This window comes from Oreochromis aureus, linkage group 13 (assembly GCF_013358895.1).
Source record: "Oreochromis aureus strain Israel breed Guangdong linkage group 13, ZZ_aureus, whole genome shotgun sequence".
NCBI classification, from domain to species: domain Eukaryota; kingdom Metazoa; phylum Chordata; class Actinopteri; order Cichliformes; family Cichlidae; genus Oreochromis; species Oreochromis aureus.
The window spans coordinates 30,994,235-31,020,445 of NC_052954.1; the positions used below are offsets into that span (position 1 = coordinate 30,994,235).

The following is a 26,211-nucleotide window of genomic DNA, read 5'->3' on the forward strand; positions in this document are numbered from 1 at the left end:
AATCACTAATGAACAGAGAAGGGGAAAAGAAAATGCGGCCAAATGTGCTTTATGCTCATTCATTTTGTTTATTGTTTTAAAATGATCTCAAGTATTCTCAGAAAGGTATTCTTTCCATTTCTCTCCAGCACTGTAGCCTTGTGAGGTTCACTGGTCCACTCCATCAAGGTAATGTGATTAGTTTACTAGGCTTGGGACCAAAACAGGTTTCCTCTAGCTTCAAGCACCGTAAGTGTTTGTGCGCATGTGTCTGTTTGTGTGCGTTTGAGGCTTGGGTGGACACTTTGATGGATGATGAAGATGAGCAAATCAATACAAAGGGCCTGTCATTGTGGCTACATCCCAATTTACCTCGGCATGTCTGCACTGTCAGTCAGCGAGCTAAGACAGAACAACAGAGACAGAAAGAGTGGAGATAATAATAATATGATGGGGAGGGTAAGAGGATTGAACAGAGGATAGGGAAGTGTGAGACCAATGAAGAGAAGAGGAAGAGAGGGACTGGTTTGCAGAAAGAGATCAATAGGGAGAGGATATGGTGCATGGGGTTAAGGAAAGAAAGTACAATGGATGACAAATAGATGCAGTGTCCGACTTTGGTATCTTCCAGCTGCAGTGTCTCTCATATTTGGTGCATTGCTTGATACCTTAAGAAATTCAGTCACACACACGCAAGTAGAAACTAGGCCTGTAAAAACTTGTGAACACACTGTGGCACAGGCACATTCATACACTCATCCAATCCCTAAAGGGTTGCTCTAGTCTACATAGGAGATAAGGATGCTAACCCTTGACGGTTCAAAATGGATTAGACGCATCTTGATTGTGAGTCAATTTTCTCTGCGCTGTAAGCCTTAATGTGTGTTTTCAGCACCAGTGCTTTGCTTTTAATGGTTCCTGACTGCTTTCTGAATTTAAGGATGGAATTAAGTTATCTAAAGGGAAATAGCTCAATGAAAACATCACTTTGCAGTTGGTCGCTGCAGAACTGTCTGTGTGCATGTGTATACACGTAGCCATGCGTGCACTAAGCCTTTGAAGAGAGTGAACAAAATAATGCAGTAGCATTAAAGCATCAATAATGTGGGTATTTTCAAAATCCCAGCACTTCACAGCTCTTGGTTCTGTCTATTCAACTGTCACAGCTGACAGGCCAACAAATGACTTTTTGTATTTCCCAGAGTTCAAACTTTACGTAAATGTCTCAAGGCTGTGGTTATCAAAGATTATGACTGTTTCACAGCAATGCTTTGTCAGATTTTCTCAGTTAAAGGCTTGCATTAAGATAATTTTAATGTCTCATTCCGACTTTTACTTGCAACAACAATCAGATGAATACAATTATAAGACAGAGGCCAGACAGAAGCCTCCATAGAAGAAATTATTTTTACTTTGCATTGGAAAATCCAAAAAGCTGAAATACTACAGATGTTGTTGCGATAACAGTAACCTAATAATTCATCTAAAGGTCTTAAAGAAGCAGAATGTGATGTCACTCATTTGTTTGCAAGATGCTGTTTTTAAGCCTCTTGCTCACCATTTCAGCTTTTTGAAACAAAAGTTTCAAGAGTGAGCTGCTGAGGTGATCTGACTCTTATAATCTGCTACAAAATGAGTGTGCACTTTCACATAGTTTCAATCACAATGTAACCCAAAAGCACATCTTGCTTTATTGCTCTTCTGGATACTAATGGGGACCATCATTTACAAAACACACATTGTGTTGTATTCAGTATCACTTCAAACTAGTGACTGACGCCATAAACATATCAGAAAACTGTTTACGAAAGACATGAATTATGAAGAACTGAGGGCATAAAAAAGTCGTTTTTGTAACCAGAGTAGCATAAGATGGAACATAAGATGGAAAATCTTTGACTTCTCAGAAGTCAAATGTGGCTTTGTTGCATAAACTCAACAACACTAGTTGCTGCTGCACAGGAAAAACATTGCCAGTGAACACAATGCATCAATGATAATTGCATACTTGCCAAAACAAAGTTCATTAGCTGCATTTAAATGGGATTTCTTCTCACCACTTGTCCCACTCTACTTCTCCCTTTAGAAATTAAAAAGTAGTGATAGTGTTATGAAGAGACAAATGAAAATGTATTTTTAAGTATCTTTATCTGCCCACTTTGAAAATATTAGCAAATTTGTCCTTTTCTCCCCATTAAACTCTATTTAAAGGAATGTATTTTCGCGGAATTAAATAAATAAAAGACAAAGGAAGAAAATATAGGAAACCTCTTAAACTATAATAGGGTCTTACCTGCAGTATACACACTTTTCTTTTCAGCCACCAAATGCGGTTGGAGAATGTTGAAGACAACTAACGGTAGCCTCAGTATATCCAAAAGCTAATGAACTTATACAATAAAATCTGAATTTCATATAGCAAACATTTGCTTTCTAGTCATAGATTTAGCAACTGCCACTTCACATACCTAAAAACAAACAAAGAAAAAAAAACATCAGTATTGGCTTGTTTTTCACCCAAAGAGAGGTCTGAGCTGCAGTCAGACAAGCTGTTCACAGCATGCCATGATTGTGGATCACCCATGTAAAACACCTCTTTAATTACAGAGTACATACTACCTACATAAAGCAACATTGCTTGTGTTAAACACATTCCACCTGGCAGCTTCTGTCTCAATTTTGTGTTAAACTGGAGTACATAATGGCATGTTACACAACGTACCAATTAGTAATACAAGTTGCAAGGCATATTGCTTAGAGGACATATGACAGCTATGCTTTACAACTGTGCTGCATTTGCTTGGCTCTATGTGCCAGCTGTTTGATCTAATTAAGAGGCTGTTTCAAACCTGTTAGAAACCTTATTCAAACTCAGCTTATAGAACCACAAATTTCAAACAACATTCATGTCCTTGGCTGTCCTCCCATGTATCACGGCTCTGCGTTTTTGTTTTTGTTCAAGGACAAACTCATATTTTTTTTTCTTTAAGCTGCTGTACTCCTCTAACACACACACACACACACACACACATACACGTTTTTCCAGCCACGTGGGGACTTCCATCTAGGAGGTTACGCGTGGGGACACAACATTTCTAAATGTAATAGAGGTATTATTAAGGCATAATTTGAACTCTTAATTTTTTTAGGGCCCAAACATCTATTTTGGTACCACAATTTGTTTAATTTACAAAATCCAATTTTTGTCAGGTTTTTCTACCTGGTGGGGACACAGCTTTTATGTCTTTTCACAAACCACCACCAGGTGACATAGTTGCACGTTTACAGTTAGAGGGTCTATTTATAGGAATTTACAACCCAGAGTAATAAAAGCTGGTATAATGAAAAAGCTTTCAAAAGCTGGTTGGATTTCAGAGAATGGTGTCTGCTACATATTTTCATTTATTGATTTTTATATTTTTTTGTTATTTTGTCATTACCACTTGTATGTGTTCACTGGAAAATTTGTGCAATGGCCTCTGCTTTCAATAAAAAATGTTTCAACTAAAGAGCTTAGCTTCCCAACTTATCTTTTAGATATACAGTATAAAAAGAAATACTGAAATATCAAAATACCACATGGGGATACCAAATACTGAAGATTTAATATGTATAATGTGCTCATACATTTAACATTCTGCTTCATGTGGTCTACCCATTTAAAAACAGTGAATGTGAGAAGACATTAAGACAGTTTTAATCACTTTTGTATTTTAGACCCCAGCCTAATTAAGACTACTTCAGTACAACAATTCTGCTTTAATTGTATGATTAATGTGGCCAATATTATCTAATCTTATCCAAATATAATTTATCAATTTTTTTTAGATTTATTTTAGATTTTGCAGACCCCTACTAATCATTACAATTAGCCTTCCAAATTCAATAATAATTTAAAAGACACCACCAATCAAAACAAATTCTCCATCTCATGCTTGCATAAACTCAAAGTATTAATACACTAAACCTAAAGGCACACATGGACTGAAAAGAAAACTTAGTATAAACAAGTATGGTCACATGTTATACTTGCATGGTTTTAGAAAGGGTTCACAGACCCTTTAATTCAGTCCACAGCAAATTATATAGTTGTAGTTAAATGTGAGAGAAAACTCCCTGCTCAAACTTAACCTGAACAGCAAAGAAAACAATCTTTTCAATACTAATGTACCATTGCTGTCATGGCTGTGTGTAGACGCGCAGGAAATGGTGGACCCAAAATGCAGACTCACGGAGACGAAAGTGAACCGAAAAAGCAGCTTTATTGCTGAACACAAACTAACTTAAACTGAGAATATAAACTGAGGAAATAGCAGGCAGGATACACGGGCGGAAACACAGCAGGGTGAGGGTACGATGCGACATGTAACTGAGGGAGACGCCGACATAAATACACAGGGGAATACCAAGGAGCGTCAGAACACACGAGGAACACAGCTGATACAAATCACAAAGACGAGGGCAAAGCAAGACACATCCACATGAGGCACAGAACTTCAAAGTAAAACAGAAAACACACATGCGAAGACAGACTTAGAGACATGGGCTTAACACAGGGACCTGACTAAACTGGAACAGAGGGAGCCCACAGGCAGGGATGACAGGACACAGAACAGAGGGGTCACAGCATAACACAAGGGGCAAAAGGACCAAAACATGAGCCCGCAATAACAAAGATAGAACACTGGGTCCCCGACCCAGCACCGTGACAATTGCCTGGTTGAAATGAACAATCCTTTTTTTTCTCTAAACAGGAGAAAATTTTAACTGCTGTAACTGAAGCTGTTTATGTTCCATTTGTTTGACATTAGCTTCTTACCTTCTTTTCACAGACTCTCGCTTTAAAGCATCAATTCGGTTTTTCACATAAAACTTAACTCCCTCCCAACGTCTCTCTTTCAATGCTAATGGTGAAGTCTCAATACATTTGAGACACTCTGCCTTCCCAGGAACCTTTCCAGAGCTGATGTACTCCATTAGAGTCTTCTCCACAGCCTTTATTTCTGCTTCAGTCCACTTCCTTCTTGTGGTTTGTGATGCTCCTGAATAAAGTAGACAGTTACCGTGTTATTCAAAAAGAAGAGCATCAAGTTGGTGTGTAATCACATGACTCCCCTTATGACCAGATCTGATACTTGGAGCATGTCGACAAGTATAACAAAAGCTATAGGTACACTTGGACTATACAGGGAGAGCAGAATTATTAGGCAAATGAGTATTTTGTCCACATCATCCTCTTCATGCATGTTGTCTTACTCCAGGCTGTATAGGCTCGAAAGCCTACTACCAATTAAGCATATTAGGTGATGTGCATCTCTGTAATGAGAAGGGGTGTGGTCTAATGACATCAACACCCTATATCAGGTGTGCATAATTATTAGGCAACTACCTTTCCTTTGGCAAAATGGGTCAAAAGAAGGACTTGACAGGCTCAGAAAAGTCAAAAATAGTGAGATATCTTGCAGAGGGATGCAGCAGTCTTAAAATTGCAAAGCTTCTGAAGCGTGATCATCAAACAATCAAGCGTTTCATTCAAAATAGTCAACAGGGTCGCAAGAAGCGTGTGGAAAACCAAGGCGCAAAATAACTGCCCATGAACTGAGAAAAGTCAAGCGTGCAGCTGCCAAGATGCCACTTGCCACCAGTTTGGCCATATTTCAGAGCTGCAACATCACTGGAGTGCCCAAAAGCACAAGGTGTGCAATACTCAGAGACATGGCCAAGGTAAGAAAGGCTGAAAGACGACCACCACTGAACAAGACACACAAGCTGAAACGTCAAGACTGGGCCAAGAAATATCTCAAGACTGATTTTTCTAAGCTTTTATGGACTGATGAAATGAGAGTGAGTCTTGATGGGCCAGATGGATGGGCCCGTGGCTGGATTGGTAAAGGGCAGAGAGCTCCAGTCCCACTCAGACGCCAGCAAGGTGGAGGTGGAGTACTGGTTTGGGCTGGTATCATCAAAGATGAGCTTGTGGGGCCTTTTCGGGTTGAGGATGGAGTCAAGCTCAACTCCCAGTCCTACTGCCAGTTTCTGGAAGACACCTTCAAGCAGTGGTACAGGAAGAAGTCTGCATCCTTCAAGAAAAACATGATTTTCATGCAGGACAATGCTCCATCACACGCGTCCAAGTACTCCACAGCGTGGCTGGCAAGAAAGGGTATAAAAGAAGAAAAACTAATGACATGGCCTCCTTGTTCACCTGATCTGAACCCCATTGAGAACCTGTGGTCCATCATCAAATGTGAGATTTACAAGGAGGAAAAACAGTACACCTCTCTGAACAGTGTCTGGGAGGCTGTGGTTGCTGCTGCACGCAATGTTGATGGTGAACCGATCAAAACACTGACAGAATCCATGGATGGCAGGCTTTTGAGTGTCCTTGCAAAGAAAGGTGGCTATATTGGTCGCTGATTTGTTTTTGTTTTGTTTTTGAATGTCAGAAATGTATATTTGTGAATGTGGAGATGTTATATTGGTTTCACTGGTAAAAATAAATAATTGAAATGGGTATATATTTGTTTTTGTTAAGTTGCCTAATAATTATGCACAGTAATAGTCACCTGCACACACAGATATCCCCCTAAAATAGCTAAAACTAAAACAAACTGAAAACTACTTCCAAAAACATTCAGCTTTGATATTAATGAGTTTTTGGGTTCATTGAGAACATGGTTGTTGTTCAATAATAAAATTATTCCTCAAAAATACAACTTGCCTAATAATTCTGCACTCCCTGTACTTTGTACTTGTTGGTATTCCTCAAGTATAAGTACAAGAAATGCCCATAATGCATTGCAGCGATTTAACTGTAAACAAACTATGAAAGAATTGATTGATGTTTAAATAAATAATTTGTCAAACATTGTTGTAACATGATGTTTTACCTTTTGAACAGAGTGTGGGAAATAAATTTAAAAAATAAAACTATCAGTGAGAAGAGACCGTCAATAGAACTTCCCTCTCAATTACTTACTAGTTTACTTAAAGAACACGACTGGCAGATTAACTATGAACATAGTTGCTGTAAATGAAGCACTCTGGGTGTTGTGACTGTCACACAACTGGTGACTTAAGTTTTAATTTGATACATGTGAAATGAATACGCATTTAACAATACTTTTTTTGTAAGGGTCACAGTGAGGGTATAATGATAATGGTTCACAGCAATAGCAGCACACACAATACAGTAACTATTAACTGAAGAACCTGCAGCACTACCAGACATATCTGGAGCAAAAATGTCCATTATACCAGATACCGTTACATTTACTTGTGTAATATTTTGAAAAAAAATTACTTCTAAGAGTAGTTTTACTGCACAATACTTTTTACTAGATTTGTGATTTGTGTTACCATTTCTTCTACCAGAGAGATGTCATCTAGTTGTGACAAGAAATTAAATATGTGTTTGTGCTTTAATTTGTTATTTTGTAAAGATGTTACTTATTTCTACTCTTTAATTTATTATTTGAAATTTAGAATTTGCACATTTTTAATATATTTTTTCTGTCTAATTACATAATTTTTCAAAAATATATCATACATTACAATCAAACAGTTACTACTTTAGTAGTCATTTCACCAAGTCCTTTCTTACTCGAGTCATTTTATTGGATTAGTTTTTACTTCTACTTGAGTAATATTATTTTGAAGTAACACTAATCTTGAGTACAAATTTTGGCTACTCTACCCACCTCTGCAAATAAGATAATCACAGCTTACCCGTTATTTTGTGCGACTCAACACAGACCTCAATGTTCGGTGGCATCTCTTCATCTGACATTCCTGTCAAAGTAAGAACAAAACTGAGAAGGACTTTCAATAAATGCAAAGAGTATTGACAAAATAAACTTCCCTTTGCTATTTCCTAATACACTATGTTAAATGAATGTACTAAATAAAAATGACAGAAAAAGTAAAAGACATCACAGTAATAAAAGCTAGCAATCACACTGGACAGCGTGCCCTCTATACAAGTAATGTCTTTCAAAAGAAAATCCACAATCATCTGTCTTACAATTACTAGAAATATTACCTTTGTCTGACTGTGGATATTTGTTTTGTCCAACTTCAGTAGTAGAATTCTTTTTCATCCTTGATTTGTTTCTGTGGAAAAAAAGTTATTTTAGTAAATAAATATTCAACACAGTGAAAGCAATCTTGTCATCAGCAAAGACTACACTTAGAAAATGTTCTTCAAAGCTTTATTAGTGCACTTGCTAAAGATAAAACACAACATCTTCTATTACGAATGGGACAAGGGCTGCTCATCCAGTTCTACACTGCAATAATGTGTTCTCTGTTCCGACATCACCGTGTGAATCAGCCACAAAAGTGAACTAAACAAGATTACAAAGAACAGTCAGGACTGCAGAGAGAATCACAGGACCTATATCTTCAGAGTTCGGAAATAGAACTACAGACCCATCACAATGTGGACACAATCTGTTGCAACTTCTACCTTCTTTTAGATGTTACAGGAGACTACATACCAAAACATTGAGACAAGTGTCATTATTTTGATGAAAACCAACTTAAATCAGTTACACAGTGTCAGTAACACCAAAACATCCACTTAGAGATTTACCTACAATTTGAAATGTACTGTTTTTAACATCTCCTGCGTGTTTATCTAATTAATAGCATTCAACAGAAAGAGTACTCTGTGTGGGGGAGCTGAGCTCTGCCTTTAGCCAAAAAGAACACAAGAGAGGCTGCTGCACAAACACCACAACTGCATTTTCAGATACACTGATCTCGCTCACTGCTCTTTTGAAGTGCTAATAAAGTTCATTACAACTTAAGTTGTAATAAACTATGGACTTAAACTTTCCAGGCTACACAGGACTCAGTTTGTGTGGCAGACAATCTCAGTGTTATAGGTCTGGTTACTCTTGCAGTCTTACTATACTTTGAAGATTTCCCTGACAGGACATGTTAGCTAAGCTAATAGACTCCAGCAGTGCACAACCAATAAACCTAGCAGGCTCTCTAATCACCTGTGACCTGCCGAATGCTAATTGCCTAATGTCAAACCTGCTTTAAGCCGCTGTCTATGTTACTGGATAAAATAGCGGCAGCTTTTCCAGTAGGATGCAGACCGTCCCGCTTTCAGCAGGTCAGGCGGCCCCAGAAAAAAAGCCCAGTTATCCACAAACTGAAATCCCAGCTTCCTTCAATTCCTGGCCAGCCAGCGGTTCAGTGACATAATTCTGCTATACATCTCATTACCTACCTACATACGGGACCAGAGATATTAAATATACATCAAATAAGTTCTTTGGATATCTAAAGTAAACTCACATTTTTTTAACTACTTACATTTTTTAAAGGAGGTGATAAAAGCTTCACCTCTGACATTACCTCCACAGCTGCATTTGTGACAGAGACTGACAAGTTATAGCGTGAATCCATGATATGACTGCAACCTACATCTGGTATCTTTTTCTTGTTCTTAACCTGCAATAGCCCTTATGTTAATGGTAATACTTTAGCAACAGCAGAGTAATCCACAAGTTAGCAACATACCTGAAGACTTTGTCGATAAGAGTGAAGCAGATGAGAGTGAAGCAGATGAGAGTGAAGCAGATGAGAGTGAAGCAGATGAGAGTGAAGCAGATGACGCAGCAGATGACGCAGCAGATGACGCAGCAGATGACGCAGCAGATGACGCAGCATCTGTCACACTCGTGTTATCCTCATCTTCACTGTTTGATGCATCACTGTCAACAGCTACGTTCTCTGGGAAACACAGCAACCATTTGGAAAAAAAAACATTAAGACTGCTCCTAAGCAATGTTAAGAAGTATCACACAATAGGGTATAGGGAGAGGAGGATAGCTGTAGTTAAAGCTCTGTATACATGTATACGCATTTGTCTGAAGGTTGTCCGTCATCCAGATAGTTTTCTAGAAACTCCAAAAGTTGAATCTGTTCATCTGGACATAGCGTTTTGTGGGAGAAACGTTTCGTCACTCATGCAAGTGACTTCTTCAGTCTCAGCTGACTGCAGGTTTCCCCAAACCTTATAAACAGTACATTTGCATAATGACTGAAACCAGCCCACTGAAGGAACAATGGGCTGTGAGGTCAGTTCCTTAATCATAATTATGCAAATTCCCATGACCATTGATCAACAATCACTGACCAAAACCCACTGATCAAAGAACACTGATCAATGTCCATGAGTACCATTCACAGAGAGTTGGGGAATGGTTGCAATCACAGCATTGTAAGATGGTGACAGATGTACCCTTAGGCCCCTCCTCGATTCAGAGATGGTCTTTCCTTTTCACGTAAATGGCCTCCTTGACTCACGCTCAAACCAGCGTTCTTCCCCGTCCAGGATGTGTACATCCTCATCGTTGAAAGAGTGTCCACTGGGCTGTAGGTGTAGATAGACTGCAGAGTCCTGGCCTGATGAGGTTGCTCTTCTGTGTTGTGCCATCCTCTTATCCAGAGGTTGTTTGGTTTCCCCGATGTATAAATCCTGGCAATCCTCCTGGCACTTAACAGCGTACACTATGTTACTCTGTTTGTGTCGGGGGACCCGATCCTTGGGGTGGACCAGTTTTTGGCGCAGTGTGTTTTGGGGTTTAAAAGCCACAGAGACCCGGTGTTTAGAAAAAATGCGTCTCAACTGTTCCGATACTCCTGACACATATGGGATCACTACAGGTTTTTGCCTGGGCAGCGGTTGTCCTTCTCTCCTTGATCGGCTGGAGCTTTCTTTAGGTGCCTTTCCAGCTTTGACAAAAGTCCAGCTGGGATAACCACATTTACTCAGGGCCTTCTTGATGTGCTGTTCTTCTGCCTCCCTGGCCGCTGTGTCAGTGGGGATGGTGTTCGCTCTGTGTTGTAGTGTCCTGATGACACCCAGTTTGTGCTCCAGTGGATGATGAGAGTCAAACCTTAGATACTGATCCGTATGCGTGGGTTTACGGTACACGCCAGCTTTTAGATGTCCCCATTACTGATGGAAATCTCACAGTGTAAGAAGGCTAACCTGCCACTTTTCATATCCTCCCTGGTGAATTTGATGTGTCGGTCCACCGAGTTAATGTGATCCGTGAAATGTAGTACGTCCTGAGATTTGATTTTCACCCAGGTGTCATCCACATATCTGAACCAATGGCTTGGTGGTGTTCCAGGGTAGGATACCAAAGCCCTCTTTTCCACTTCTTCCATGTACAAATTGGCCACGATGGGTGAAACTGGGGAGCCCATGGCACACCCATGTTTCTGCCTGTAGAACTGACCCTTGTATGTGAAGTAGGTGGAATGAAGACAGTTCCAAAAGCAAACACACTTGGTCGATGCTGAGAGTGGTCCTGTTGCTGAGGTTGGGGTCATCCTGTAATCTCTTACGGACTACCTCCAACGCTTCCGTGACTGGGATGCAAGTGAAGAGAGATGTAACGTCGCATGAGACCATGGTTTCATCTGCCTCCATAATAACATCTCTCACCTTCTCAACAAAATCCAGGGTGTTCTGGATGTGGTGTTCAGAGCTGCCCACCAGCGGGTTGAGGATCGAAGCCAGAAACTTGGAGATGTTATAGGTGACCGAGTTGATCATGCAGACAATTGGTCTTAAAGGTGCACCCTGCTTATGTATTTTCGGTAAACCATACAGACTTGGTGTAGACTCCCCTGGGTACAGCCTGTGGTATGAGGTCCGGTCGATAGCCTTGTCTTGTTCTAACTGCTTCAGACAGTCTATCACCCTCTTCCTGTAACCACTTCCTGGGTCTTGTTTCAGGGGCTCATAAGTATTTTCATCACTGAGTAGTGACAAAATCTTCTCATGATAGTCTTTCTGGTTAAGCAATACTGTGCACCTACCCTTGTCTGCCGGGAGGATGATAATGTTGTGTCATCACTAAGTGATGTGAGTGCCTTCCTCTCCTCCATGGTGATGTTGGATGCTGGGGGCTTAGCATTGCTGAGACAGGCCAAAACTTTCGTCCGTAGTTGCTCTGCTTCCACTTCTGCAATATTGTTGTTACGAATTGCTGTTCCTGTGGCTGTGATCAGCTCCACTAGAGGGATTTGTCTCGGTGTGACGGCAAAATTCAACCCTTTAGCAAGGATGTTTTTCTCTGTTTGGGTGAGCTGTCTGTCAGACAAATTCTTCACCCACTTGTCCACATCCTCCATGTCGCATCCTTGTCTCTTCTGGCCACTGAGGACACTCTCCGTATTTTGTGGTGGTTTCCGACGTACAAAAAGTAAGTCAAACTTCCTTTGTTGCCTGGTCTTAGACTTCTTGTGCTGTGCTAGACGAGCCTTCTCAGTGAAGTCAAACACCTTTTTAAGAGTATGCTCATCTAAAAGCATAGTCAGTCTCCGTCGGATCCGCTCCTCTTGACCTGCAGTCAGCTGAGACTGAAGAAGTCACTTGGATGAGTGACGAAACGTTTCTCCCACAAAACGCTACGTCCAGATGAACAGATTCAACTTTTGGAGATTTACTTTCCTGGATGATTGAGAATGCATCAAGACGTTTTCTAGAAAATGCATCAATTGGACTTCTTGTTAGGTTAAAGTGTTTTATTACTCTGCCAGAGAGTTTCTTCAGTCTGCAGAAAGTTGGTAGAACACAAATGTATCCACCAGGTTGGTTTCATTTCACACATGACCTGAAAAGGCTTATTACAAATGAGCCCTTTTCAGTCTCCTATTTGAGGCCTCCTACCAATTTTCCTCAGAAAAAAGCTCCTTTCATGAGTAATCAAACATTTGTAGACAGTGTAGAAGAACAGAACTTATCATCCACCGTGCTTACGGACGCACAGTCTTAGCTACTCTACACCACTGGGAGCTCTCATCCCTCATGGGCCATCTGCATAATACTGCATGATTTGTGAAATACTTCGATTTTAAATAGACAATTTATTAACATTTTTTACCTTGTGGATCAATGATTATTTCGTCGAGATTTCTTCCTTTGAAATCTGACAGCTGTCCTCGTTCCATGGCCATAAGGACTTTGCTTATCTTGGCCAGCTGTAACGTCCCTTCAGGCAGTCGGTAATATTCACGATGCACTCGAATATCATGGCCAAGGAAGTCTGCCAGATTATCCATTTCATTGTCTTTTAAGTTAAGGATCTTGGACATGGTGGCCATGTGCTTCCTTAATTTAGTAGAGGACAACGCTTCTGGTTGTTTTGCTCCACAGCTCTGCGCGATCTGTCGAACAACATCTGACCCTCTGATGTGAGTAAGTGCTCTCGGTCTCGCAAACATGAAAGGATTTTCATCTAATACTTCACAATCTCGGCGAGTGTTAACGAGCAAATCCATTGATGTCATCATATCAGGTGTGAGGAGTATGGGGACTTTTCTTCCACGTTTGCCTTTTATCTCTATTCGTTGGAAGTGCCTACAAAGCTTCTTTTCCAGGTCAGTTAAAGCCAATTCAACATCTGGATGAGTCAATGAAGTGTCTCTCAATGTGAACGCATTAAGAATCATTTTGGAAACCTCTCCTTCTCTTCTACGGTTGAAGATAATCACTTCACACAATGTGATTTTTGCAAGTTCTGCCCAGTGCTTCTTATTTGGTTCTTCTTTGAGCTTTGTATGACACTCCGTCCGTCGTATGTTGAGATACTGGTGCATCTTCTTCACATCTTCAGTAAAGGGAAGAAGTTGTGGAGTATTCCATTTTGCCTCACTCAGATTTCTGAGAGCCTTTGAAGATATGCACTCACTCCATTTAGTGTCACATATTTGCTTGAACACCTTTACATTGCGAATAGTATTCTCATCACCAGCGATCATTGCTTCACATTCAAGAACATCTGCTATTTTCTTGAGATTGTGGCCTAACTTCAGTGCCAAAGATGGTGTTTTGTATGTGTTTGTTTCCTCATTCCAGCCAGCAACATTTTTCACTGCTGCAATAACATGAGGGAAATTACCTGGTACAAAGAAATCAGACACCATTTTCAACTTGCCATTTTTCTGTCCTTGGAGCACCAGTCGCCCTGTCTCACGCATCTTCTGTCTGATATAGTCATGTTTAGTGGCATCATGTCCATGCTTATTGAAAAGATGCTCCCCAAATTTCAGTATGCAACTCTCTTTGCGGACAACATTTGTTATCTCATCATCATGCATGACTTGTACCAATTTCCAAAATTGTGCATTGACACTGTCTGGGACTGGCTCTGCATATTTACACGGAGCCTGGACTCTAGATGTTCCTGGCCTTAAACCTTTGACCTTCCTGCTGAGATGACATCTCTGCATGTGCCTCCATAGTGACCTTCTCTTGAAGTAACCCTGACAATTAATACAGTGCAAGTAATCACTGGCTTTCACAGGTACACTGGATTGTTGACGAGGTATCAACATTCCTTGTCCTTTTTTAATCACCTCATTATTGTGGGCACGGTTCCCTTGATTTCTTAATAAACTCAACTGTATTTTCCGCTCTTTAGACCCTACTGGGAAAGCCATTGCTTTTGCCACTTCTGGTTTATCTTTGTGTTTTGATTGCAAATGGCGTGCCATCTTGCTGAAAGGTTTACAGCAAAACTTACAGTAGAACTTTTTGTTGTATAATCTGCCACCATGTTTCTTCTTCCTTAGTGTCATAACCGTCACATCAGAACAATCAGCTGAAGTGGACTCTCTGGTGTCATCAAATGAAGCAGATGTGTTTGTGTCTTCTGCATCAAGTGAAGAGGATTCTTTAGCATTTGAATTTGAGGAATTGCATTTAGTTACGGTACACCTTCTCTTCAGTTGTCGGACATCTTCCTGAGAGTTACCTGAAGTAGTTTTCCGTGCTTTTTTCTTCTTACTTTTGTGTCGTATGATACTTTCTGCAGAACTGTCACTTTCTTCAGCAGTTTGAGGAGCATATTCTTCCTCACTGATGTCAGAACTTGATATAGACGGGCATCCAAGCATTTGTCTGGTAAGCTAAAAAAAAGAAAAAAAGAAAGAAAGAAACAAAGAAAGAAATTAGTTAAATTTTTCCACTCACACAAGCATTTAAAGACCAGAGGTAGTACAGTAGTAGTTGTAACAGCTGTACTGGTATTGACAGTGGTATTAATACCATTTACCGTACCACACATGTCACAACTTAATTTGAACTAGTCATATTAAGTAATCTTTCCTCTGCTGCATCACATTTACCAAACAACCCTGGGTGGCTTTGTCTGGATATGCTGTCATTACCCAAAGACTGTCAATACAGCTGTGATGTCACACTCATTAACAGTCACTTAGGTTAGTTTTAAACATCTGGGACAATGTAATCTCTAAGCTAACACTGTTTCTAGGAAATTGCTGAACTTTGTTTTCTTTTTTATATATACACTAATGTTTATAGAAATTGATTTTCTTTATTTAAATATATGATATAATTTTTACCTGGATCAATTACCTTTGAAGAACATTTTTATGTTTGTAAGGTAGAATAGTATCTACTCAAGTATCAACTGTGTTCCAGGTAAACTGAAGATTTTAGTAGTGCATTGCATTTTAGGATTGTCAGGGATGAGACTGACAAATGCTTAATTAGTAGGCGACAAAAGCATGACAGTCAGTTGAGCTCCTTTTGTCAAATTCAAAGAAATAAATTTTAGTCATAGCGCATAAACAATAAAATGGGCATTTTGAAACCACCTCACAAGAAATAATGATCCAAACGATCCTATCACAATGAAGAATCCTGTTGCCTCACTACACAAAAGAGACTTGAAAATGTGTCACAGATAAAATATAAGTAGGCTTAAAAATACATGTATCACCTTTTATGAGAACATACAGAATATACAGTTGATCACAAAAGTCATTACGCATTTTAAGCTATTCCTTAAAATCTTTTATTGCAAACTAAATGCAATCATACATTACTACCTATGCAATGCTAACTGAATTTAAGCTACTGTTATTACTGTAACTGTAACACCTTGAAAACCTTTGTGAACTTGAAGCACTAAAACCTCTGAACTTCAGACACTAGAAAAGACATTAAACATCAGTGTCCCTGACAATATTGATAAATGAGAAACCCCTTGTCTCAAGCTTACAGTCGTTCTATCAAGGCTTGCTCTTAATCCAAGAAGGTGACATGATTGTACAGGATAGTTATTGTAATTATATTTTTTCACAACACTTAGTTGTTAGTTTTAAATTTGACTGTTACCGTCTATTCACTTTGGGCTCTGTGCACAAAAATCTGAGATCTGTAGTCGAGTTGTACGAATAAACTTACAATAACACTGTCTGTCCTTCTGAGCTCAGGTACACTTGTATTCATGTCAGAATCAGCTGAAGTGGGTTTAATGATAATGGTACTGTCGCTGTCACTGGACAACTGCTGTTCCATCTGAAAAGTAAACAGAAAAAGATACAAATAACAATTACAGATTAATAGAAATTACAGAATTATTGCTACAACACAGATTTGTAAATGTGTGTGTTAATGCATTTTTGCAGCAGTTGCTCTAGCAATATCACAATTGTGGTCAATTTCAGATAAGATGGGTCACAGTTTTGATTTGGCCAGCAAAATATAACCTCTAAACAAGGGTTTGTTTGTTTTTGTCATTGTGAAATGCTCACACTTTCCGGCAGGGTGGAAAGACCTTTCTGAGTATTACACTGTTTAGCATGTTGAGTTATCATAATACTACTTTCTCCTTGTGCTTCTGCACTGTACATAAAGCATCATTCTTAACCGCAGATTTTATTATCAGCAGTCTGACAAGCTGTCACCACAATACACTGCTATGATCACCTTCCTCAACCTAAGCAAGTGAAGCAATAAAATCATACTGTAGCGTATGAAAATCATCTTCTGTGTTACTATACTAGCTATACTAAACTATACTACTGCAAGATGTAATATACCTAAATCAATAAGTACACATATCAGACAACCTCCTCTCCTTCAGCTCAAACCACTGGAGTATTTATTTTCTTTGTTAGAACCTGGAAAAAGTCTTACAAAGCTAAGACAGACACTGCAGCTGAAGCCAGAAATAATCTGTACCATGACAGAAAAAAAGTAAATATTTCAGCATTACACCATTTTGTCTAAAGTACATTATTAGAAGATGCAGTACAACTCAGCCACAGGGGGGTGGGAGTACTAAGTGTACTCTTAGTGCCGGGAGCGTGGATGTGAGAGTAGGGACTCTAGGGACTATAATTGGTAAAGGGAGAGAGCTGGCAGTCATGATGGAAAGAAGGAAGGTAGATTAATTGTTTGTGCAGGAGACCAGGTGCAAGGGAAGCAAGGCCAGGAGCATTGGAGGTGGATTCAAGCTGTTCTACCAGGGTGTTCATAGGAAGAGAAATGGAGTAGGGGTAATCCTGAAGGAAGAGTATGTGAATAGTGTGGTAGAGCTGAAGAGAGGCTAAGTTGAATGTTGTCAGTGTGTATGTCCCACAGGTTGGATGTCAGGTAGACGAGAAAGAGGAGTTCTGGAGTGAGTGAGATGAAGTGGTAGAGAGTTTTACTAGGAATGAGAGACTGGTGATTGGAGTAGATTTCAATGGACATGTAGTTGAAGAAAACAGAGGTGATGAGGAGTTGTTGGTTAGGTATTGTGTTAAGGATAGAAATGCAGAAGGACAAATGTTGGTGGATTTTGCCAAAAGAATGGAAGTGGCTGTGGTTAACTCATAATTCAAGAAGAGGGAGGAACATATTGTGATGTATGAGAGTGAAGATAGGTGCACACAAGTGTGCAGAAGGTGCATAAGAGACTGTAAGGTGGTGTCAGGGGAGAATGTAGCTAAGCGGCATCATATGGCAGTCTGTAGGATGAAGTTGGACGTAATGACAAAGAAGCAAGTGAAGGCAGAGGCAAAAATTAAATGGTGGAAAATGAGGAAGGAAGACGGTTGTTCATGACGGAGCTGAGACAGGCGTTGGGCAGTATGGAAGAGTTACCAGATGACTGGGAAAGTACAGCTCAAGTGGGAGGGCAACGGCCAAGAAGGCGCTTGGGGTATCCTCTAGACCAGGGGTCCCCAATCCCAGTCCTCGAGAGCTACTGTCCTGCAGCTTTTAGATGCATCCCTACTCCAACACAGCTGAATCAAATAGTTGGATTACCAATTCGGCATGCCATCAAGTCTGGCAAAGGCCTGATAACGAGCCATTCATTTGATTCAGGTGTGCTGGAACAAGGATGCATCTAAAAGCTGCAGGGCAGTAGCTCTCGAGGACTGGGATTGGGCACCCCTGCTCTAGACAGAGAAAAGATGACAGGAAACCTGATGGTATTGTGAAGTACAGGAAAATGTCCAAATGAAGAGGTTAGCAAAGAAAAAGTGTGATAGTCAGAGAGATTAAGGAAGTAGACATGAGCATTGGGAGGCCAGGCATACAGCCAAGAGAGAGGTGGCAAAGACGAAGAAAAAGGCTTATAGTGAGTTGTATGTGAGGATCGAAGGAAGGACTTGTACTGATTGGCTAGACGGAGATCGAGCTGGAAAGGATGCGCAGCAGGTTAGGGTGATTAAAGACAGAAATGAAGATGTGCTAACAAGTCAAGAGAGCGTGTGACAGCAGGATGTTAGGGATAGAGTGAGATGGAAACAGATGATCCGCTGTGGCGACCCCTAAAAGGAGGATCCAAAAGAAGAAGTAGTACAACTAACCTTTGTATTGAGGCTACGGTGTAGAAACAAGGTCCTCTCCCTCTGGTCGTTTAACCTTTTACTATGTGCCCTCTCGTAGCGTTGCTCACATACACTATGATGTCTCCTGAGTTTCTGGAGGCGAGGCAAGCCACGACTTTGAACCTGCAAACAAAGAAATAAATCAAAACCCTTGTTTTATTGTTTTTTGCTTTATTAGATAGTAGTGGAGAGACAAAAGACAGAACAAAGAGGGAATGACAAACAGCAAAAAGCCTAGATACGAAAAGAAGCCTTACTGCTGAGACAAGGCCTAATCATACCTTGTATTTTATTATAAACAACTGTATTGCAATGAATGATTTGTTTTTAACGGTGTCCTCAAACATTTTAATGTGGCTGACATTTGTAATTTTTTTTATTAAAATTAAGAAAAAACATAAAAATCAAGGCCACAATTTGATTTGATTCCACTTAGCTCTCACATCACAAGATGTACATATATTGACATAAATAAAATATATGGAACCAATCATCAAAACAAATACTAAGAATATTTATCACATCAGAAATCATGAATATGTATCTGCAGTGCATAAACTAATTGACTACCTTTTATATGGAGGTCCAAACTGGAGGAGTTTGCCTACTTAAAATCCTTCTTCTACCAATTTAACCGCCTGAACACACTGCAGTCTAACCTTTGCTTTAAGCTGAACAAACTGTACTTATTACACATCAAACAATCCCAGAATGTTTATTTTCAACGGCAAAAACATAATGTGTGCATGTGATATTTTCAGCAATCATTCTTAGAGTCATTCTAGCATGATGTACACTAAATGGACAGTGGAAATTTCAATATTAATGGATTATTAATTGCAATATTGGCTTGACAGCTGTATAATGTGTAAGGTGTAGATGAGAACTCAAACAACCCTAAACTGCTCCTTAAATAATAATGTAAAGTGAATATGTCAGCGTTAACAATGTGCAATGTCTATCACAGCTGTTTAAGTGCACAGCTGGTTTAATGGTCCATTTTAAGAACCAAAAGAAGATGGCATATCCTACCTCTTTCTTGTGTGCAGGGTTAAAGGCATCTGTCCCATCAGCAACTGCAAAATTAAAATGTTGACTTGGTTCAAGATGAACTAACAATGGCAAGTTGAGACTGTCTTTGAGCAATTTGTTTAATTTACAATATATTGAGTTTTGCCTTAAAATAGCCTAAACACTTGAAAGGCTGAATTTATTGAAAAGAATAGTTGTTGCACAACCTCTACTTACACCAAATAAAATTATTTCTAACAACAACAAAAAAAGATTATTTCATGTAGGGCTGCTCAATTAATCGAATTTTAATCGTGATTATGATCTGGGCTTTCAACGATCTTTAAAATGACTGAGCCGATTATTAGCTCCTCCTCTCGCGCTGCTCCGTGTGGCAAATCGAGCACACCTCTCTGCGTTTCAACACGCGTCACAACAATTAAGAGGACCCGAGGGAAGCTCTGAAAGCTAAGCAGAAGTTCTTTGGAGAGGAGAGGATAATGGCTGCTGAAGAAAGAATGCCGTTGGTTGAAAAGAGAGATAAAATGACTTAAGTGGTGTGGGAACATTATGGGTTCGCGGAGTCAGACGTGGATCAAGTAGACATAGTGTGTAAACTTTGCTACGGTGTCGTAGCTGCACCACAGAGCAACACTACAAATTTATTCAATCATTTGAAGACCGCTCACAAAGTGACATACGATCAAACAATGAAGGAACATAGAGAAAAACTCTTGACAACACCTGCTTCATCCTCACAGACCTCCATTCACGCTACCCTGTACAACGCGACTAAATATCCCACCAGCTCCCAGAGACACAAGGAGATAACAAACGCGTAACGCTTTTCCTCGCCAAAGACCACTGCTCAATTAACACAGTGAACAACCAGTATTATGCAGTATTTTGAAGTTCACTAAACATAGATGTTTACATTTTTCATTTATTTTTATATTACAAACATTTGCAGTTATCAGTATTTGCACACTATTTTATATTATTTTTGACATCTTTAAAGCCATTATTCAATATATTGTTATTGTTAAATAAATATCGTCAAATAATCGAGATCTCAATTTCAGTGAAAATAATCGTGATTATCATTTTTGCCATAATCGAGCAGCCCTAATTTCTGTTAGGTGTAGGCTGTGTGCAGGCAGGAATGGTGGACCCATAGTGCAGACGCCAAGTCAAAAGGTGAACTCACAACAGCTTTAATGCTGAACTCAAAATAACAAACTTCCAGAGTGCAAAAAAATAAACTCAGGCAAGCAGACAAAACACACAGCAAAATAAACGGTAGATCGCGACAATGACAAACTGAAACACAGGACTTAAATACATAGAGGGAGCAATCAGGAATGGGCAACAGGAGGGAAACACAGCTGGGGCAAATCAGGACTAACGAGACAAGGAAGCAAAACCAGATATATTAACATAAGACATGGACCTTCAAAATAAAACAGGAAACATAACACAGACACAGACTCACAGGCAGGCACTACAACAGAGGGAACAGAGACATGGGACCAGGGCAGACACAGACACTGACTGGACACGGGGATATAGCAACTAAGGCTACACAGAAACACGAACTAGACAAGGGGATACAGCTGACAGGGGAGACAGAGCAACTAGAGAAGACAGAGACATAAACCATAAGACAGAACTCAAAGAAACCAAAGACTAGAAATTATAAATAATATAATAAACCCAAAAACCCTGGGTCAACGACCCAGGCATCCTAACAATTTCATGTTATTTACCTACAGTGACAGCAGAGTAACTGCTGAAGACACATCTGAATTGTAGCTTTTCATTTCTCTGGTGATTTGCAGTTCTACCTCAATGAGAATTATAACTGCATTTATTTGATATATTCAGGTTTCGAACCAATTGTACAATTTGCTATTTAAAAATGACAGAAGCCAATTTACAGTTTTACCAACAACGAAGGAAAAAAAGCAAAATGTAGGGTAATACAGAGCTGTCTTACCTGTGCATTCAGCACTGGCATTGGTAGATGCAAAGCTTGGGTCATCCTCCTATCAGCACAAGTGAAACAGTTAGTCAAATTTTAAGGACCAACATAATCAAATTTCACTGTATTTCAGTAAGCTCCAGTTGTACAATTTGGCAGTATATTGATATATGTTACTTTGTGACATGATAGCCTGTCATGGTGGTTATCATTACCCACAACATTTCCTAATATTTTCCTGTCTGTGAAATCTTTATGAAAGTACAGTCATTGCCAATATACAGTCAAGTGACAAAGCTACTAACTTAAATTCTGATGTATGATTAAAGCAGTACAATGACAGAAAATATTTTACTACAATTTCTATGGTGATTTATTAGAATTTTGAGGGATGTAACAGATCATCAAAAACTACAGCAATAGCTTTGTCTTCTTTCCCTTACATACAAGGTTTATGTTTTGAACGGGTGGTCCTGTGATATATTACCATTCTTATATAGCTGAGCAGGGATGCTACACCTGGCAGAGGGAGGGACTGCTCTCATTGTCTAAGAGCTGTTGTCAGACACAGTGACCAGAACCAGCTCAATTTTAAAGTGTGTAGTAAATTACAGATGCAGTACAGATGTACATACAGTCGGGTTTTCGTTTTAGCTTGTTCCTAACAATTTACAAACAAGCTTGTTGTGGTTAACGAGCTTGGTGACGTAGGTGAATGCAGACGCGGCGTTAACATTATTCTGACAGCGTGTCTCCTTAACAAGTGTTTTATTAAATATCTTTTTAATTTTTTTTAACCTTAACCACGACCTTTGTCGTGTGTGCAGTAACACGTCAGGTCCCACAAACTAAAGTCTCAGCTCACCTACGCTCTCTCTGTGCCTGCTGCCCGCTCTGCGTGCGGGTGCTGAGGACAGAGCAGAAATCTCAACTATATTCTCACATCTGCTAATTTCACTCACTGCTCTTTTCATGTGCTAATTAAATACAAGCTGGTTTGTCCCTCATCACCTGTGCACCGATCACCGATCACATACTATGAAATGATGCGCGAGGCAGCTCACGTTCCTCCGCTGACCATGACGGTCACGGTTATGCGCCGTTCACGTGATAACCCTCCTACATGGTATCTTTTCACTGCAGCTCTAACACGACGTAGAGAAACATTAAATCTACTTTAAATAGTAATAGTTCCACTAAAACACGATGTATGATGCTGAAGCTTTACAATTTTGAATTAATCCGTGCATATACGCGCATCTGTGTAGAGTGATATAAAGGGATCGCGGATCAACTACAGCCGTAACACCATTACAGTTTTAGCATAAATTGAAATATCTATCAAGACAATAAAACAGTATATTTTGATGGTTTGGTTTGAACAGTTTACTGTAACGGTGTAGTTTGTGTAATGTAACACTGTGTTGAAGCAAAGCATTTCGTGTCAACTAAGTACCAATAACAGAAATTCATTTTGAAAATACTATAGATGCATTAAAATAAAAATCACCACAGTCCGTAGTATTTTTACAGCCAATTGTTGCACCGTTTTAAACTTATTTTACTTGACAAAAGCATAGGCAGACCAAGATTTAACAGCAACTCAGTTAGCATCGTTGTTAGCTAACATTAGCTAACCATCAAGTCATACTATTAAGTTACAGCTGCACACGACACTTTGTGTGTTAATATAATGTGCAAACGCGACGCAAATTAACCCAAAAGCACAATATTATAATGTGACATAAGTCAAAACTTACCATTCAGGTTAATGCTGCACAGCTAGCTGTACTCCTCGTGATCGCACGTGCTTGTCGCCTGAAACAGGTCTGTCGCCTGTCTATGCGCCAAAGGAGAGCAGGTGTGGTGATCACAAAAGGAGCGCTTGATTTGGGACAAGGCGAACACCAGATTAACTCCGCTGATTCTTACACATACCGCACCAGACACTGACGGGTCATTGGTGTGTTAAAACAAAGTACAACGTCACTCGCCATCTATGTGGGGATGGGCATGGTCAAGGTGGGGTCCTCAAAAGTCGGGATATGTGTAAATTGCTGAGAACGAAAAGACTCTACACATTACCTGCTAAGTGAGAAATACAATTTCTTAACTGAAATTGGTTTAATATGTACGTTAAAAAAATAACTGAAATAAAAATGTCAGACTGTAGATGTATGAAATTATTGTTTATGTTTTAAAACAAACTGCAATGTCACTCCGCCATCTTGACGTGCTGCAGTAGACAGTAGGTGGGTGGGGTATGGGCATGGTCAAAGTGGGGACCTCAAATGTCAGGATCTGTGTAATATATTAATGATTGCTGAGAAGAGATGAATCCACACATTACTTGCTTAATTAGAAATGCAATTTCTTAACTGATATTTGTTGAGTTGAAATGTACACAAAATATAAGCAGTAGCAAAATTAATTAAATGCAGGAATGAATAAATAATAGAAACAATGCAAACATGTAAACCAATCAACTACTACCAACCATTGTGATCACTAGACAGGTATTATTGTGAAGGATCGAATTGTGTGGACTCAAAAGTGATGCCAGGCAGGTTTCAATAAATGGTAAACTAAGTTTATTGTAAAAACCAAAAACAATAGTGGATGACACAACAGGTGAATAGAGGATAATGCAAATGTGATTGTAATTGTTTTAAAGCCTTATATGACAAGGCAACTCCTTCAGTGATCTGCAGCAATTGCAAAAACCAAAGAGATTAACAGAAACTGAGCTGACAGCGTTGTCCCGGGCCCACCCAGACCTGTTGGCTGGCCTGCATATACACATATATATAGTCTTTTTTCCTTCAAAGTTGGGGCCTTTACCAGAGGTCTGTGAGAATCAGGGTCCTATGTGGTATCTTAGGTGTCTTGGATGTTGTTCCTGAAATCTGGAGCAACTACCCCAGTTTGGGGGTCAGTGGGTTCTGATTACCACAGGGACCACCGTTGCCTTTTTTCCTCCATACTTTTTCCTAGCTCTTCTCATAGCCCTTGGTATTACTGAAGCTTATGCTCATTCTGCCTGATGTTGGCATCTCATGAGTTACTTGGTTAAAAAATTAAAATGTACACCCTGCCTGCCAGCATCTTACACCATAGTGTAATGTGCTGGATTGTTTGTAGGAGTCCTGGACAAGTCCTTAAAAATCCGAGCTGCTCTGGACCTACATCTCCTGTTGTAGATGTCCTGTAGGGAAGGGAGAGCAGACCTGTAGCAGTGTTCTGCCACACAGATCACTCTCTGAAGGGCTTTTCGTCCTGAACACAGCTGTTCCCATACCAGGATGTAAAGTTCTGTGTGAGGATGCTCTCCACAGCGCCCGAATAGAAAGTCCTAAGGATCCCTGGAGAGACTCCAAACTTTCTCAGTTGTCTCAGGTGATACAGGCGCTGCCTAGCCCTTTTGGACTGTGAGCAGTCCATGTCAGGTCTAAGGAGATGTCAACCCTAAGGTACTTGAAGGACAGCACCCTCTCCACGTTGATGGCCAGGGGCTTGTAGTCTCGCTGCTTTCTCCTACTAAAATCCACCACCAGCTCCTTGGTCTTGCAGACGTTCAGTTGGAGATGGTTTTCTCTGCACCAAGATGCCAGGTTCTTCACCTCGTCCATTAGGCTGTCTCATCGTTGTTGGAGATGAGGCCCAACACCACAGCATCATCAGCAAACTTCACGATGGTATTTGAGCCTTGAGTGGCCACACAATCAAGAGGTGTAGAGGGAGTATGTAGTGGCAAGAGTACGCACTCCTGTGGCACTCCTGTGTTGGTAGTGATGCTGTCAAAGACACACTTACCCACCTTCACCACCTGCGATCTACCAGTAAGGAAATCCAGCACCTATGCACACAAACTGTTGTTGAGTCCAAGATCCCTCAGCTTTGTGAACAGTCTATGGGGCACTATTGTGTCGAATGCTGAACTGTAGTCTACAAGCAGCATTCTCACATAGTTACCCGTTTCATGTCCACGTGGCTTAGGGTGGTGTGCAGGACGTGGAGATGGCATCTTCTGTAGATCTTGTCGGTATGCAAACTGGAGCGGGTCTGTGGTGCTGGGGATGTAGGAGGAAATAATGTTCTTCAACAGCCTCTCAAACACCTTCATAACCACAGAAGTCAGCGCAATCGGCCGGTAGTCGTTAAGGCATGAGGGCTTGTTCTTTGGCATGGGGACTATAGATAATCTTTTGAAGCACGTGATGAGGTCACCGTCCTCAGTTGTCAGGCTGTAGTTAGTGCTAGCCACCTGGCAAGGTATGTTTTAAGATGGTTCCTTGTGGCCTTTTGTTTCTTTTTGTATGTGGGATTCCAAGGTAGTTGGTTGCTATGTTCCCTTCTGGTCATACAATTCCCTCAATTCTGAACATCTTCCCTCTCTTTGTTATCATATGACTACATATCAAGTTTCAGTGACATTGCTATGTTGTTATTAGAACAACAGAACTTAATGGTTTAGATCTGTGTCATTATGTTCATTTACCACTGGCATGTAGCTTGAAGAACATTAGAACTAACCCCAACTTAAAAAACAAACAAACAAAAAAAACTTTCTGGCT

The 26,211-nt window shown here is 40.1% G+C and overlaps 1 protein-coding gene across 2 annotated transcripts; it reads right to left on the bottom strand.

The window, feature by feature from the left end:
- Nucleotides 1-4,212: 4,212 nt before the first annotated feature.
- LOC120443252 lies at nucleotides 4,213-23,435 on the bottom strand. Of its 2 annotated transcripts, none has more exons than XM_039621462.1 (10): nucleotides 23,398-23,435; nucleotides 21,653-21,701; nucleotides 19,678-19,721; nucleotides 18,625-18,768; nucleotides 16,226-16,339; nucleotides 14,802-14,922; nucleotides 9,514-9,726; nucleotides 8,021-8,089; nucleotides 7,708-7,770; nucleotides 4,213-5,021 (listed from the first exon to the last, which is right to left on the bottom strand). In XM_039621462.1, exons 1-10 carry the CDS (start codon nucleotides 23,398-23,400, stop codon nucleotides 4,795-4,797), a joined length of 1,047 nt encoding a protein of 348 aa, XP_039477396.1. In that variant the 5' UTR covers nucleotides 23,401-23,435; the 3' UTR covers nucleotides 4,213-4,794. The 2 variants fall into 2 exon arrangements, with proteins under 2 accessions (XP_039477396.1, XP_039477395.1); XM_039621461.1 differs by having other exon boundaries at nucleotides 12,897-14,922.
- Nucleotides 23,436-26,211: the final 2,776 nt, after the last annotated feature.